Source organism: Castor canadensis, chromosome 15 (genome assembly GCF_047511655.1).
Source record: "Castor canadensis chromosome 15, mCasCan1.hap1v2, whole genome shotgun sequence".
Taxonomy (NCBI): domain Eukaryota; kingdom Metazoa; phylum Chordata; class Mammalia; order Rodentia; family Castoridae; genus Castor; species Castor canadensis.
Window position 1 is genome coordinate 12975375 of NC_133400.1, and position 15548 is coordinate 12990922.

The window sequence follows — 15548 nt, forward strand, 5'->3', positions numbered from 1 at the left end:
AACATCTGGGATGACATTCAACACCCACACCACAGCCAATTCTAAGCTTTTTATGTTCTAGATACAAGCCTCTTATCAGATATATGATTGTGTTTTCTTCTATTCTGTGAATTGTCTTCACTCTCTTGATGACAGCCTTTATATCATAGAAAAAAGTCCATCTGAGAATTACCTGACAGCAGTGTTGGTTGTCACTGATAGCATGTACCCCCACATTGACAAATGCTGGATAACTTTGTGCTTTGCGAGGAACAGTACAGCATGGGAGCATCAGTTAATCCAGTTTTGTGTGTCTCTGAGGACAGATGCTCCTTCTGTCTAGAGTCAATGTCCTTTGTCTTAGTAGGTGTGGGTTAGACTAGAAGAAAATGGGAACCTGTGGTTTTTGTTTTCTTTATGTTATAATCAGATGTTTGTAAATTGTTTGAATTAGTCTGTTTCCAAGTAAAGCAGCAACTCAGAACTTGGAAACCACCAGAATACGAATATTTCTTTCTGGTGGGGTAGGCACTCTACCACTTGAGCCACTTTGCCAGCTCAGAATATTTCTTTAAAAGTACCAGAAAATGTTTTGATTTTATGTTCTTTTTTATATATGGTTCTAGAGTGACTTTTTCTTGTAGCACTTTGGAAGGATTTCTTTCCTGGCTTCCTTTGTTTTTTAGGTTTGCTAGAAGTCCAGGCTGGTCTGGAACTCAGCTCTTGAGTACTAGGATTATAGGTTTGTACCACCACGCCCAGCAGTGTTTCTTTGATCTACTTGGTTCCTCTTGCATCTGTTGATTCTTATCTTTTTATTTTGAAATATTTCATTATTTTCGTATTCTACCTTTTCTTTTGGAGTGTCAGTTAGATGAGGGTTAAATATTCTCATTCTGTCCTTCCATTTTTCAACCTTTTTGCCACTTTCAAACTATGTCTCTGACTCTGTGCTTCATTCTGGGTAATTCTTCAACTACATGATCAAATTACTTGATACCAGTTACTGCTTGATACTGGTTCTTTTTCCTCAGTGGTAAAGAATTAGGGGGAGGGTATCTACTTATATATGTTCATGTGTAAAGCAAAGTCTCTTAGCCTTTGATTTTCACTTGATTTTAGGAAATGTAAAGCAGTTCCTGATGTACTGCTGAATCACGGAAGTGTGAGTTCCTTGGGGGCAAGTCTTCAGTTTTCTTTTTTTTTTCCACCAAAGAGTACAAGTCTCTGTATATATTTGTGTGAGGAAGAGGGTTGAGTGAAAGGATGTACTTACCAATTGAACAGATTGTTGAGTCTTAGAAAAGATGCTAGTTGTAAAGTATCTGTTCTTATTTTTGTTAAAAGCCTCTTATGAAAGGATTATAACTCTTTGGCCAGGTCTTAATTCCTTGAGGGTGTTTAGTCTTTCTAGTTCCTTGTATTAACTTAAGCAAGTACTATCTTTAGTCCTCATGGAAGGATTCAGTAGAAGAAGTGGCAGGAAAAAGTTTTGAAGTAGCTTTATTTATTTATTTAATTTAGTTTTTGAGGCAGGGTCTCACTAGATAGCCCAGGCTGGCCTTGAAATCACAGTTCTCCTAACTCAGCCCTCCATGCAACATCACATTTGCCTGGGTTGAAGCAAAGTTTTAGATGACCTTGAAGGCCCTGGCTCCTTTGTTAAAATAGATGTCTTCTTCCGCGAATGTCCTTCAGTCACTCCTCTCCCCTCAAGCATCTGTTACAAGTTTCTTTTGTACAGACGAGTAAATATGTGCATATGTTCTTTTTCCTCCTATTTATGGAGAGAGCATATTACATACAGTTTCAAACCACGCTTTTCTCATTTAATAGTATATCTTAGAAATCACTTGATACCAGTATTATTTCGGCCTCCATATTCTTTAATAGCCAGTGTATTCTGTTATATGGATGTGGCATGGTTTATTTAACTAGTCATCTCTTGTTGATATTTTTAACAGTGCTGCAGTGACCTGATCGGTTGATCATTTCATATGTGTGAATAAATATATAGGATTAATACTTGGTGGTGAGATATACTGGGACAAAAAAAACCATTCACATGCCACTTGTCTACCATTTTTTTCTTCCTTGACTCATGCTGTGTCTTCAAAGTGTGAAATCCTTGTTTTTCCAGTTCTTAATGCTTCTTCAGGTTTTGGGGCTCAGCTAATTTGCCACCTTTCAGAATTTTTTTAAATGCAGTCTTGGGATTCAAATGGGTACCTTGTATATGCTAGGCAAGTGTCCTACTACTGAGCTTCCCAGTCCCAGCTTCCAAAATTTATTTAACATTTTGTGTCTACTGTTATTTCCTATATCATCTCCTTTGTCATATGTTTTTTTAATGTACAGATATTTAAGCTACAATATATATATATATTGTGTGGGGGACTGGGGTTTGAACTCAGGGCTTTGTGCTTGCAAAGCAGACACGCTACCACTCAAGTCACACCTCTAGTCCACTTTGGTCTAGTTATTTTGGAGATGGGGGTCTCATAAACTATTTGCCTGGGCTGGCCTCAAACCTCCTGATCTCAGCCTCCCAAATAGTTAGGATTACAGACGTGACCCACCGGCTTCCCTAAGGTCTTTTTAGTATTTATTTATTTGTTTCTAAGTAACTATATTTTTAAGAATGCCTGAATTCTGCTCATTTTAGACTTAGTTTGGCTTGGATATGTGTCTCTGTCCTGTTGGACAAAAAGTTTATAGGTCCCCTACTTGCCATTTCTTTGGTTTCCTAAAGCTGAAGTTTCATGCAGAAGGGCATCCACTTTATTTTTATTTGTTTTTTTAGGGTGTCTACTTTATTTTGTGAAACACAGTTGGCACAAGTACCACATATTCAAGTAACTGTAGTGCTTCACAACACATTTGGAATTGGTCCTCCTTATCATCTGGATCTCCTTGTCTCCTGTGCAGAATCTTCTCATTTAGAAGGCTGTTGTTTTGTGTTGTCTAATATCACCATTAGGGCTTTAGGGATTATGCCTTGGCAATTTCACCCATTTCCAGGAACTGAGTGAGTGACTTGTTAATCCTCTTGTCTTCTGTCATAGGATTTTGGCATTAGAGAAGCTAGGTGCTGTCTTCAATCAAGTAGCCTTTCCATTGCAATATACACCCAGGAAATTTGTCATCCACCCTGAGAGTAACAACCTTATCATCATTGAGACGGACCACAATGCCTATACTGAGGCCACAAAAGCTCAAAGAAAGCAACAGATGGCAGAGGTGATGAATCTCATCTCCAAGGGTTTAGTTAAAAGGCGTGTGTATGTGAACTTGTGAAAAGTTTTAAACTCTATAATCTTTAATTATATTCTTTGTCATTTTTAAAGATTCAGGGTTAGGGATTGAGCTCAGTGGTAAGAGCACTCACTTTGGATGTGCAAGGCCCTGGCTTGGATTCCCAGCACTGCGAAAAAAGCCCCTACTATTCAGGCTCTTTTGGGGTTCTTTAAGCAGAGTCCTTTGATAAGTTTTTGGGTTTAGTGTCATCCAGGATTCTTAATAAGCTAACCTGGTTTATTCAGAATTCAACTTCCTCTGTGGAACAGTTTTTTAGTCCTTGAGCTATTTGTTGTTATATGTTGCCTTGATTCAAGCCCAGAGGAATCAGCTTTCAGATTCACCAGAATACCAGCTCTTCCAAAAACCATTTCCCAGTAAAAACCAGTCACAGTGAGGTAGAACTGTAGCCAACCTGAAAGAGAGGAAACAAGTAGCAAGGGAAATCAGGTAGGCTAAGTAGAAAAATGGGGTTTTCATTTTCATGTTTCTTGGGTTACTGGCCCAATATTTGCCATAGTTGATATTAGCTCTTTCTGGCATTTTTCTTTTCAAATGTAACTGCCAGTATCCAGATTTCCTGTTAATTGCTTTCTTTTTCCCCTTGTTTTCCACCTTTCCACTGAATCTTTACTTTGGGGAATCCTGGGGGGTTTTTTTTGTCTTTTTCTTTTGTGATGGGTTTTATTGAGATAGGGTCTTGCAAACTATTTGCCCAGGCTGGCTTTGGACCACAATCCTGCCTCCCAAGTAGGTAGGATTACAGGAGTGAGCCATTGGTGCCTAGTTGAGAATTCTGGTTTAAATGACAGACTATACTAGTTTATATATTGTGCTCCCCCTTGAGTGTTCTTCTTACTTGCCTACCTCTCACGTCTGAGCATAGACTGTTCTTGCTTTTTGGATTTAGGAAATGGTGGAAGCAGCAGGGGAGGATGAACGGGAGCTGGCTGCAGAGATGGCAGCAGCATTCCTCAATGAAAACCTCCCTGAATCCATTTTTGGAGCTCCCAAGGCTGGCAATGGGCAGTGGGCCTCTGTGATCCGGGTGATGAATCCTATTCAGGGGAATACATTGGACCTTGTCCAGTTGGAACAAAACGAGGCAGCTTTTAGGTAAGGAGCCTCGGACAGTCTACAAGGTTTGGTGTGTGGGTACAGGAGTTCCTTGGGTTTTGACTAATGTCTTACTCGTTCTTCTTTGTTTGCAGTGTGGCTGTGTGCAGGTTCTCCAACACTGGTGAAGACTGGTATGTGCTTGTGGGTGTGGCCAAGGACCTGATACTGAATCCCCGATCTGTGGCAGGGGGCTTTGTCTATACATACAAGCTTGTGAACAATGGGGAAAAACTGGAGTTTTTGCACAAGGTAGGAACCAGGCAGTGACTCCTGAATTGAGCTTATGAGTTAGGTCTTGCGGGTACTAGCTTGCTGATTCCAATCCCTCTGGGAAGCACATGGACCTTCCTGCTTCAGTAATGCTCCCAGTTTCTGATTCCCACAGGAAGCCTGGGTGCTGACCACCCATAGTGGTGAGATGCACGCTGAATCAGCCCCTTGTCTGTTGTCTTAGTAAGCAGTCAGCAATTCGTGACCAGAGCTGAACAGCTTTGAAGAATCAGTATTCTCTGAGAGGTACTGTTTAATAGACACAGAGTTTGGGAAGATGAGAAAAGTTCAGGAGATGACATTGGTGATAGTCGTACAGCAATGTAAATGTACTAATGCCTCTGAACTGTACTTCAGGATGTTAAGTGGTCAGTTTTGTTACTCATTTTATTGCAAATCTAAATAAAATTAAGAATAGTTTTATTCTTTCCTTCACACTGATGCCACATGAATCTGATTGGTTCAGCTTTACCAGAGGTGTGTCTTCTAGGAAATAATTACTTCACAGACACTTCTTTGTGTTAAACTTACTTTCTCTTCTTTACAGGTAATATGTCACTTTTTATTAGCATTCCTTTCCTATCCTTCCACAAACCACAGTTACTCCTTAGATGTTTAGGCTTCACTATTATTTCATGGTGTTGCATAAATCTTAGCACAGGCTCTCTGGGCAGCATTCATTGGGCACCAGGACTTCTCACTTGTAGCATTGAACTGCTTGCTGGGTGAAATTCATTATTTAGGATCTGTTTACCCAAAAAGGCACTGTTTCTTAAGGACTGCTGCATGTGGTTTATTTCTCTGATTTTAAAAAAAAAAAAAGGTTCACTTTCTGTCTGTCTTCCTGACAGGAGCCTGTAGAAACAAGCAGCTCTGGGTTAAAGGGGTGGGTCTAGCAAGTGACTATGTTCTGACAGCTTCATGACCTGCTTTTCCTCTTACAGACGCCAGTGGAAGAGGTCCCTGCTGCCATTGCCCCATTCCAGGGGAGGGTGTTGATTGGTGTGGGGAAGCTTTTGCGAGTCTATGACCTGGGAAAAAAGAAGTTACTTCGAAAGTGTGAGAATAAGGTAAATATGCTGGTGTGGGGACTAGGGTCTAGCTAATGAGGCATGAGGGACTTTCAGTGGAGATGTGGGCATTGATTATTACAATCATTACTTTTATTAGGACCATGTTATATTCCTCATGATTCCAGCTTCAGAATTGGGCCTGTTAGTCTTAAAAAAGACAGGAGTAAATGATGTCATTTCTTGGTTTTTTCAAATTAAGAACCAGCCTCAACTTGCAGTTTTTGTTTGATTTTTCAGTACTAGGTTTGAACTTAGGGCTTCATTCTTGGTAGACAGTGCTCTACCACTTGAGCCACACTTCCAGCTTTTTTTTTTTTTTTTTTTTTAATTCAGTTTTATTTTTGGCAATACTGGGCTTTGAACTGAACACCTCCTGCTTGTTTAGCAGGCACTCTGCCACTTGAGCCATGCCTCTGGCCTGCCAACTTGTTCATATAAGGAATTTTAACTGTGAGAGTTAGGCATAGATTGGTACAGTGCCTGTCTAGGAAGGAAGTAGCCCTGAGTTCAAACCACAGTACCACCTAAAAAAAAATAATAAATAAAAACTGGCTTCTGCTAGGAATGGTAGTACACAGTCATAATCCCAGCACTGAGAAAGCTGAGGCAGAAGAATGGAAAGTTGGAGGCCAGCCTGGGCTACATGGTGATACCCTGTTTCAGAACAAACTAGCTTTTTGTCACCTTTCAGGTATTCATTGCTTACTGTTCTTTGATGTATGCCTTTCTATAGACCCTGTGTAAGTTGTAGTCAGGGAACCAACTACTGTGCATTCTAAATTGCAAGATTATACCCATTACTGTTCTTGTTTTTTCTCCAGCATATTGCCAATTACATATCTGGAATCCAGACAATTGGGCACAGGGTAATTGTATCTGACGTTCAAGAAAGTTTCATCTGGGTTCGCTATAAGCGTAATGAGAACCAGCTCATTATCTTTGCTGATGACACCTACCCCCGATGGGTGACTACAGCTAGCCTCCTCGACTATGACACTGTGGCTGGGGCAGACAAGTTTGGCAACATTTGTGTGGTGAGTTGATGTTGTTTCCTTGGGTTGCAGTGAGGTGTGGGAAAGCTGGCACCATTTATGATGTTGATAAAGTCAAGGATCCAGAATTAGGACCTCTAATATGGAAGTGAAAATGGGTGTAAATTTCAAGGTTACCTCTTTAAAGAAAGTTAATTTGCATTCTTTTAGCCTTCCTACTAATATTTTGGAATCCCCCTCCTGTTTAACCTCCCACCTCTCCATAAAACATGATTTAGTAATGATGGATTTAGTTTGAGCTAATGGCTAGTATTTATTTTTACCTTTTGCCATACTCTTGGCTTGTCTTTTTCTTGTCTATGTTCTTTGGTCTGTTTTTGCTCTTGGCAGTGGTGAACCCTTGCTTTGTGGCTTGATTCTTTTGGGTTTCTTTCTCCTTAGACACAGCTCCCCCTGAGCAGATACAAGAGACTTGGGCTGAGACCTCCTTCTAGGTAGTGTGCCTCCAGGCTTACTTGCAAGGATCTGGGACAAACATATTGCTAGGCAAGCAGATGCAGGATCCATCCTCATCCTTGTAATTTGTGTCACTTTCTTTTAGGTGAGGCTCCCCCCTAACACCAATGACGAAGTGGATGAAGATCCCACAGGAAACAAAGCCCTGTGGGATCGGGGCTTGCTCAACGGGGCCTCGCAGAAGGTAAGATTGCAGAAAGGGATCAAAGGAAAGGCATACGCAGTACCTTCTTTGTTGCTTTCACTGGAGAAACAGTTTTTAGTGGATTATCCACAGTGCACAGACTGTGCTGAGTGCTATCTTGTGAATGGTCCTTCCTTCTTGGAATCCCTAAGCTGATGTATATATAGCCTGTAACAAATGAATTCTGGGTTTGTTCTAAGGTGAACATGTCACTATCCCATTTTCATTTTATTTTATTTATTTATTTATTGTGGGATTGTGGTTTGAACTTGGGGCTTTGTACTTGCGAAGCAGGCGCTCTACCTCTTAAACCACACCCCGAGCTCATTTTGTTTTGGTTATTTTGGCGATTTTGGTGGGGAGGGGTCTCGTGAACATTTTGCCCAGACTGGCTTTGAACCATGAGCCTCCCAATCTCAGCCTCCCAAGTAGCTAGGATTTTAGTTGTGATCCTCTGAGTCCTGGGTTTTGCTCTTCTTTAGGCATATACTTCTTTAATAGAGCATGACTGAACTTTTTAAAAATAGCTCTGAGTGGCTGACGCCACTGGCTCAGGAGGTAGAGATCAGGAGGATCGAGGTTAAAAGCCAGTCTGGGCAAATAGTTCGAGAGACCCTATCTCGAAAAAACCCTTCACAAAAGGGGCTGGTGGAGTGGCTCAGGGCAGGCCCTGAGTTCAAGCCCCAGTACTGGAGGGAGGGGGAAATTAGCTGTTTAATTCTGCACCCAGGAGACTGACGCAGGAGAACCAAGAGTTCAAGGCCAGCTAGGGCTACATAATGAATTCTAACACAGTGAGAACCTTTCTCAAGAAAAGAGTATTTTAGAGAAATGTTTTCTGGTCCCTCTTCAGTTGCAAATTTTGGTAATTTAATAAAAAAGGTTTTGTTGGTTGCTCAGTTTTTTTTTTTTTTGAGATAGTGTCTCACTACATACAAGTGACACTGACACTTGACTACAAGTCAAGCCCAGGTTGACTTGGATCTCGCGCTCCTCCTACTTGGCTAAAGTGGTAGAGTACTTGCCTCATAATCGCAAGGCCTGAGTTCAGTCCCCAGTAATCCCCCTTTCTCCTCTCCTCCCCCCGCCAAAAAATTGGTGAAATATACTCAGGGGCACTGCTTGCTTTGGGAATCCAGTACAGACAGACTCTAGAGGGCACAAATAGTTACTAGTCTGTTTTCAACTTGCAGGCGGAGGTGATCATGAATTACCACGTTGGGGAGACAGTGCTGTCATTACAGAAGACCACACTGATCCCTGGAGGCTCAGAATCACTTGTCTATACCACCTTGTCAGGAGGAATTGGCATCCTTGTCCCATTCACATCCCATGAGGTAAGAGACCCTACATTGCTCTGGCCTTGGCCTGGAGTTTAAGCCCTGGTACTGCCAAAAAAGAAATCAGACTTCACAGGCAAATGACATTGTCTCTTTTTGGGTTTTAGCTATCCTGTTGTAGTAGAAAAAGCAGTAATCACCAGAAGAGGGATTAGATACTTACCATCTGTTTACATGGTAAAAATCAATGGCTTAGAGCTGGGTGTGGCGGGACATACCTGGAATCCCAGTACTTGGGAAGCTAAGGCAGGAGAATTAATAGTTCAAGGGGCTACGTAGACCCTCTTTCTCAAAAAAAAAAAAAAGTTTTGTTTATTGTGCCTCTACAATCCATAGACTAACAGTTAAAGTCACTTCTTTCTCAATGACAGTCTTTGTTTCTTCCACCAGGACCATGACTTTTTCCAACATGTGGAAATGCACCTTCGGTCTGAGCATCCCCCTCTCTGTGGGCGGGACCACCTCAGCTTTCGTTCCTATTACTTTCCTGTTAAGGTAGGTTGGGGAATCTGGGCTAAAAAAGTGAATCCTCAGCCTGTTCATCAGGTCTTTTCTGTGGACCTCCTCCATTTCTTAAGTGAGAGCAATCCTAGCTGGGCATGGTGATACATGAAAACCTGGCTCTTAGAAGGCCGAGGCAGAAGGACCTCAAATTTGAGACCAGCCTGGGCTATATAGCAAGACCCTATTTCAAAAAAAACATAAGCTGGGGGTGTGGTTCATGTGGTAGAGCAACTTCCTAGCAAGTGAACCCAGTACTGCCCTCTGCCAAAAAAAAAACAAAAAAAACAAAGGCTGGAGTATAGGTCAGTGACAAAGTATTTGTAGAACAAATACAAGGTCCTAGGCATGATTTCTAGCAAGGGAGTGGTGATGGAGGCTGAAGCTGTTATGGAGACAGTTAGTGATATTCCTATCTGAAGAACAGGCTATAGCCAAGACAAAGCTGCACTGAGTTTTGCCAGTCTGAACTCCGGCTACTCAGGATCAACTTAGAATATGTTTCTGGCTCTACATGTGGGGTTCAGGTGTTTGAGGGAAAGTGAAAACCTTTCCCTGCACCTGCTTCTTTAGTTTGTACTTTTTTCTTTGGTGTATAACATTTGTCTTTCTCTGACTCCTCCACATCTTAGAATGTGATTGATGGAGACCTCTGTGAGCAGTTCAACTCCATGGAGCCCAACAAGCAAAAGAATGTGTCTGAAGAACTGGATCGAACCCCACCTGAGGTGTCCAAGAAGCTTGAGGATATCCGAACCCGTTATGCTTTCTGAGCCCTTCCTTTGCCTGTGGGGCTTGCCAGATACTTTTGTTTCCCCACCTCCTGGCTTTTGCAGGAGAAAGGTGACTGGATAATTAGGAATGCATTGTTAAAGCTAATGGCTCTTTCCCTCAACTCTTCCTTTGGAATGACTGGTTCCCCCTAAAAAATTGGCAGTGAGATCCACTCACGTTCTTATTGCCCCAGGCTCCAGTGTAGAACATGATGTTATTCTGGAAGCTGTCCTTGCGTTCATGTGTGGCTCTTGTCTACTTTTGTACACACCCTTAATTTTTACCTAGTTTTTCCTGTAAATACCATTTTGTACAATGTTCCTTTATGGGAGGGAGGGATAGAAGGACTGAGGGACGGAGGGAGGCATGCTACAGTGGGGCCAGGTTAGATGCAGTATGACTTGTAAATTCTGCCACTCTTACCCTCCCCAAAAATACAAATAAGTTTTTAAGGTGGTCAGTGTCTGTCTGTATTTTTCGGGGGGTGAGAATTCAGGTGGAAGAGTTGAGCCTGAGTTGGAGCAAGAACTGAGTCTATTCCTTCCTTCCAGATACCTACTTGGACATCTCGCGTCCTCTGGGCTCCTTCCCCTGGCTCCATGGTGGTTTCTTTGGCTTTTTCTGGTTCTTTGCTATAAGATGAAACTTGGGCTCATTAACCATGTAGACATACATCCCTTCTTCCCACTGGATTGAAGAGATTTAGCTGACTGTCCCCACATCCCATTTCAGTGCTTCTCTACCCTGACTTCTGGGAATGAGGGATTTAGCATGAGTCCCAGCTGGGGAATCTCATTTAGTGACAACTGTGTTCACTTCCACACCTTAAACAGATCCTTGGTCTTGACTACCAGGAGGTCAGTTAAGTACAGATGAACTCAGATACCAGCCTGCCCGTGAATACCACATGGATGGGCCCTGTTTAGAGGCACATGGATAGCCAGGGGAGTTCGGATCAGGGAAGGGCTTCTACAAATACACTCCTTGGGCAGGTTTCAGGTGACCTTTGGGGTATAAGGAAGGAGCACTGCAAGCCTATTGGCCGGAAGTGGCACAGTTTCAGAAATGTTCAACCCATGCCTGGAAATTCCTCCTCCTGCTTAGATGTGTGGGAAGCCCTAATCTTTCAGGCATTCCTTTGACACATTGAACCTGGAGAAACCTGAGCTCACTGCTGTTGTCAGTACTTCATAAAGTAAAACTTTCATCTGTATCCACTCAGCCACCTAAAACACAGCCAACTGTCTGCAGCTGACATTTGGTGGGAGAATCAGGATTGCAGGTGATTAAATACAACCTTTCAGAGGCCCACTATTCAGCGAGCTATACCATCCTCTGAGTAATTAATTATGAATTGAATACTTGGTTCTAGGTCCGTCAGCATAGATGGGTTTTGCCAGGAATTGAGTCCCTGTGTAGCATTTTTTTTTTCTTATGGATTTCCACAGGAAAAAGTTCTGAAATACATCTGGAAGGCCTCATTTCAGGTTCATTTTTTCCTTTGGCCCTAAATCCATTCTATCAAATTGTATGATGCTGACATTGAATAGTTTGAGATAGTTGAGTACTGGTTCTTTGTTTTAACCTCCTTCCTCACTCAAGTTTGACAGGTTTGTACTCTTCCTACAGTAACGGGAGTTACATAAGGAAGGAAAAGTTGATCTCTGTATAAAATCAGGAATTGTCCCCACCAAGCTTCCACTTGGAGTTCACCTATCAGTTTGCTTGTTCTCTGCCAGAGGAAGTTTTGGAGTGCCAGTGCAAGGAACTGGGATTGAGTATCCTGAGGAAGAATTTGATCTTGTTCGTAGATACTGCATCAGGACCTACAAAAGGTGGTTAGCAATATTTAGCTATTGGATAAGGCTGATTTGCCAATTCCAGCTGTGCAGTTGTTTTGAGAACTGAATTGCCTCCTTTGATTTGATTGAGCAAGCAGGTAAATAGGGAACTGTCTGTAGCCTTGCAGATGCTGCTGGGAAACTCAGAAGAGACAGGCTATGTCATGACCCTGAGGCATCTGCCCTTGCTTATTGGGTTTGCTCCCAGCCTGCTCTTTGTGAAGCCTGCTCTTTGTGATTTGGATCTAAGAATGGACCGAAAATTTTTCAGCTGCCTCAGCTTTCCCCTGACCTCTCGGGCAGAGGTTCTGCAGATGTTGTTTCCTTCGGAAGATCTCTAGCCAAGAATAGCATTCCTTGTGGGGAGGGGGTTCAAGTTAGACCGTGGCTGGAATGTTGCTTTTCTTGGTTTGTGTAATAGATTGTTGGCAAGACAGCTGCTGGGACTAGGAAAGGCTCTCAGGATCCCCCTTCTCAGGGAGCGTGCTGGTGTCCAGGATGCCAGCCTCTCTCACGGCCACTGCCTTTCTCAAGATCTCAGAGGGGAGCCAGAAATGCTGAGGCATTCTTCCAATGGGGTCAACCTTTCACATTTCTGTTAATTCCTAAGTTCTGTTTTCTACTCAGAGTAGAAGTGCCATGTGTTTGCATGAGCCATCCACTTGCTCATTTGCATAAGAAATATTATATGTATATATTTTAAGTTTATTACATCTTCAAAATTAATTTCCAAGAGCTGGCTATATCCAGGGTTCAGAAGAAACATCTCTTCTGGAATCAAACTTGCCCAAAAAACTAGCATGTGTGTAGGGAAACAGATGAGTTAGTCTGGGGTACTTGCTAAGGGGCTCAGTGAATGCCTGTTTGGCTGTGGTTGATTTATATCTGGGGACCTGAGAGCCCAACATGTGGGGTCATGTGACATTTGGGTGAACTGAAATCAGCAGGTACATACCGCAGTGTGTGAAGCATTCCTGTCACCAGTCTGAATCAGCACAAGCAAGAATTGTTTTTTTGATGGAAAGCCACCATCAAAAGACTAGGAGAGAGTGTTTACTAAGTACCTACCATACCCCTCCTCTGAGAGCTCTGAGGAGAATTGATAAACTGACAGCTCTGTCTCTCCAAGGATGAGTAGAATTCTGGAAATCATGGCCTAAGGTCCATGTTAGATTTCCTCAGATCAAACAGGCACAGCTTCAGCACTTTGGGAAAAAATCAAAAGGTCAAGTCTGAAAAGGGGGAGGTGGAGAGTAGGCAGCCAAGGACTTCAGGTCTGGAAATGATAAGAAACCTATAGTAGTGGCCCTTACCCCAACTGGACATCAGAATCATCTGTGTGTTCAGCATAGACTCCTTGTCTATACCCAAGAATCTCATTTTAGACCTTTTCTCAATCTGGCACAAACGATCAAACCTGGAAATCACCAGCTATAATTGCGGGGGGGTGGGGGAGGGGACATCACTACTTGTTCAAAACGATCCAATAAGTATGTTATCAAAACAAGTTTGGAAGTTGCAGTTTTGGAGAAGAAGCTGAGAGAGCCCACCCAAAAGTAACTGAAAGGCTGCATTCAGCACGACTGTACTCAACCTACCCCCACATCCAGCCACTCTTGTTAAATCTTGGTGGCAAGCTTGCCTTAGTTCCTGCCTCTGACTGCCTTCTAGAGCATGGTCCTCAGATTTGCAATTCACAGTAAAACTCGTCCCATCTCTGCAAACAAAATTTGGGAAGGAGGGCCAGGTATACACCTGTAATCCCAACTGCTCAGGCGGCTGAGAGGATAACCTGCTCAAAAAGTGAGAATCCACCTCAACCAACAAGCCAGATGTGGTGGTAAGCACCTGTTGTCCCAGCCATGTGGGATGCTTAAGTAGAAGGATCATGGTTAACTACAGCAAAAAACAGAGTGGGAGCATGGTTCAAGTGCAGAGCACTGATTTCAAACTCCAGTACTGTCAAAAACATAAAAATCTTGGAATGAAATAAGAGTTGCTTTTAGAGGATCCAGATATGAAGCCACACAACTATAAGCAACTTATCTTTGACAAAGGAGCTAAAAATATAAGATGGAGAAATAGCAGCCTCTTCAACAAAAACTGCTGGGAAAACTGGTTAGCAGTCTGCAAAAAACTGAAACTAGATCCATGTATATCACCCTATACCAAGATTAACTCAAAATGGATCAAGGATCTTAATATCAGACCCCAAACTCTTAAGTTGATACAAGAAAGAGTAGGAAATACTCTGGAGTTAGTAGGTATAGGTAAGAACTTTCTCAATGAAACCCCAGCAGCACAGCAACTAAGAGATAGCATAGATAAATGGGACCTCATAAAACTAAAAAGCTTCTGTTCATCAAAAGAAATGGTCTCTAAACTGAAGAGAACACCCACAGAGTGGGAGAAAATATTTGCCAACTATACATCAGACAAAGGACTGATAACCAGAATATACAGGGAACTTAAAAAACTAAATTCTCCCAAAACTAATGAACCAATAAAGAAATGGGCAGGTGAACTAAACAGAACTTTCTCAAAAGAAGAAATTCAAATGGCCAGAAAACACATGAAAAAATGCTCACCATCTCTAGCAATAAAGGAAATGCAAATTAAAACCACACTAAGATTCCACCTCACCCCTGTTAGAATAGCCATCATCAGCAACACCACCAACAACAGGTGTTGGCGAGGATGCGGGGAAAAAGGAACCCTCTTACACTGTTGGTGGGAATGTAGACTAGTACAACCACTCTGGAAAAAAATTTGGAGGCTACTTAAAAAGCTGGACATCGATCTACCATTTGATCCAGCAATACCACTCTTGGGGATATACCCAAAAGACTGTTACTCCAGAGGCACCTGCACATCCATGTTTATTGCGGCACTATTCACAATAGCCAAGTTATGGAAACAGCCAAGATGCCCCAGCACTGACGAATGGATTAAGAAAATGTGGTATCTATACACAATGGAATTTTATGCAGCCATGAAGAAGAACGAAATGTTATCATTCGCTGGTAAATGGATGGAATTGGAGAACATCATTCTGAGTGAGGTTAGCCTGGCTCAAAAGACCAAAAATCGTATGTTCTCCCTCATATGTGGACATTAGATCAAGGGCAAACACAACAATGGGATTGGACTATGAGCACATGATAAAAGCGAGAGCACACAAGGGAGGGGTGAGGATAGGTAAGACACCTAAAAAACTAGCTAGCATTTGTTGCCCTTAATGCAGAGAAACTAAAGCAGATACCTTAAAGCAACTGAGGCCAATAGGAAAAGGGGACCAGGAACTAGAGAAAAGGTTAGATCAAAAAGAATTAACCTAGAAGGTAACACCCACGCACAGGAAATCAATGTGAGTCAATGCCCTGTATAGCTATCCTTATCTCAACCAGCAAAACCCCTTGTTCCTTCCTATTATTGCTTATACTCTCTCTACAACAAAATTAGAGATAAGGGCAAAATAGTTTCTGCTGGGTATTGAGGGGGGGAGCGGGAGGGGGTGGAGTGGGTGGTAAGGGAGGGGGTGGGGGCAGGGGGGAGAAATAAACCAAGCCTTGTATGCACATATGAATAATAAAAGAAAAAAAAAAAAGAGTTGCTTTTGACAAGGTCGTTTGGGGAGTTTCACAAGCTCCTTCGGGCCATTA

General features: G+C 42.4%; 1 protein-coding gene across 4 annotated transcripts in view; it reads left to right on the top strand.

Annotated features, from left to right (window-relative positions):
* Positions 1 to 10523, top strand: part of Sf3b3 (splicing factor 3b subunit 3) — a 44202-nt gene extending 33679 nt beyond the window's left edge. For 3 of the 4 annotated variants that reach the window (XM_020161639.2, XM_074055672.1, XM_020161641.2), the window contains 9 exons: positions 3045 to 3219; positions 4187 to 4392; positions 4488 to 4644; positions 5610 to 5735; positions 6560 to 6772; positions 7332 to 7430; positions 8624 to 8767; positions 9161 to 9265; positions 9904 to 10523. In XM_020161639.2, the coding sequence (XP_020017228.1) occupies positions 3045 to 3219; positions 4187 to 4392; positions 4488 to 4644; positions 5610 to 5735; positions 6560 to 6772; positions 7332 to 7430; positions 8624 to 8767; positions 9161 to 9265; positions 9904 to 10044 (1366 nt within the window). In that variant the 3' untranslated portion in view covers positions 10045 to 10523. The remainder of the gene's footprint in view (positions 1 to 3044; positions 3220 to 4186; positions 4393 to 4487; positions 4645 to 5609; positions 5736 to 6559; positions 6773 to 7331; positions 7431 to 8623; positions 8768 to 9160; positions 9266 to 9903) is intronic. The other variant, XM_020161640.2, reaches the window with a different exon arrangement.
* The last annotated feature ends 5025 nt before the right edge of the window (positions 10524 to 15548 follow it).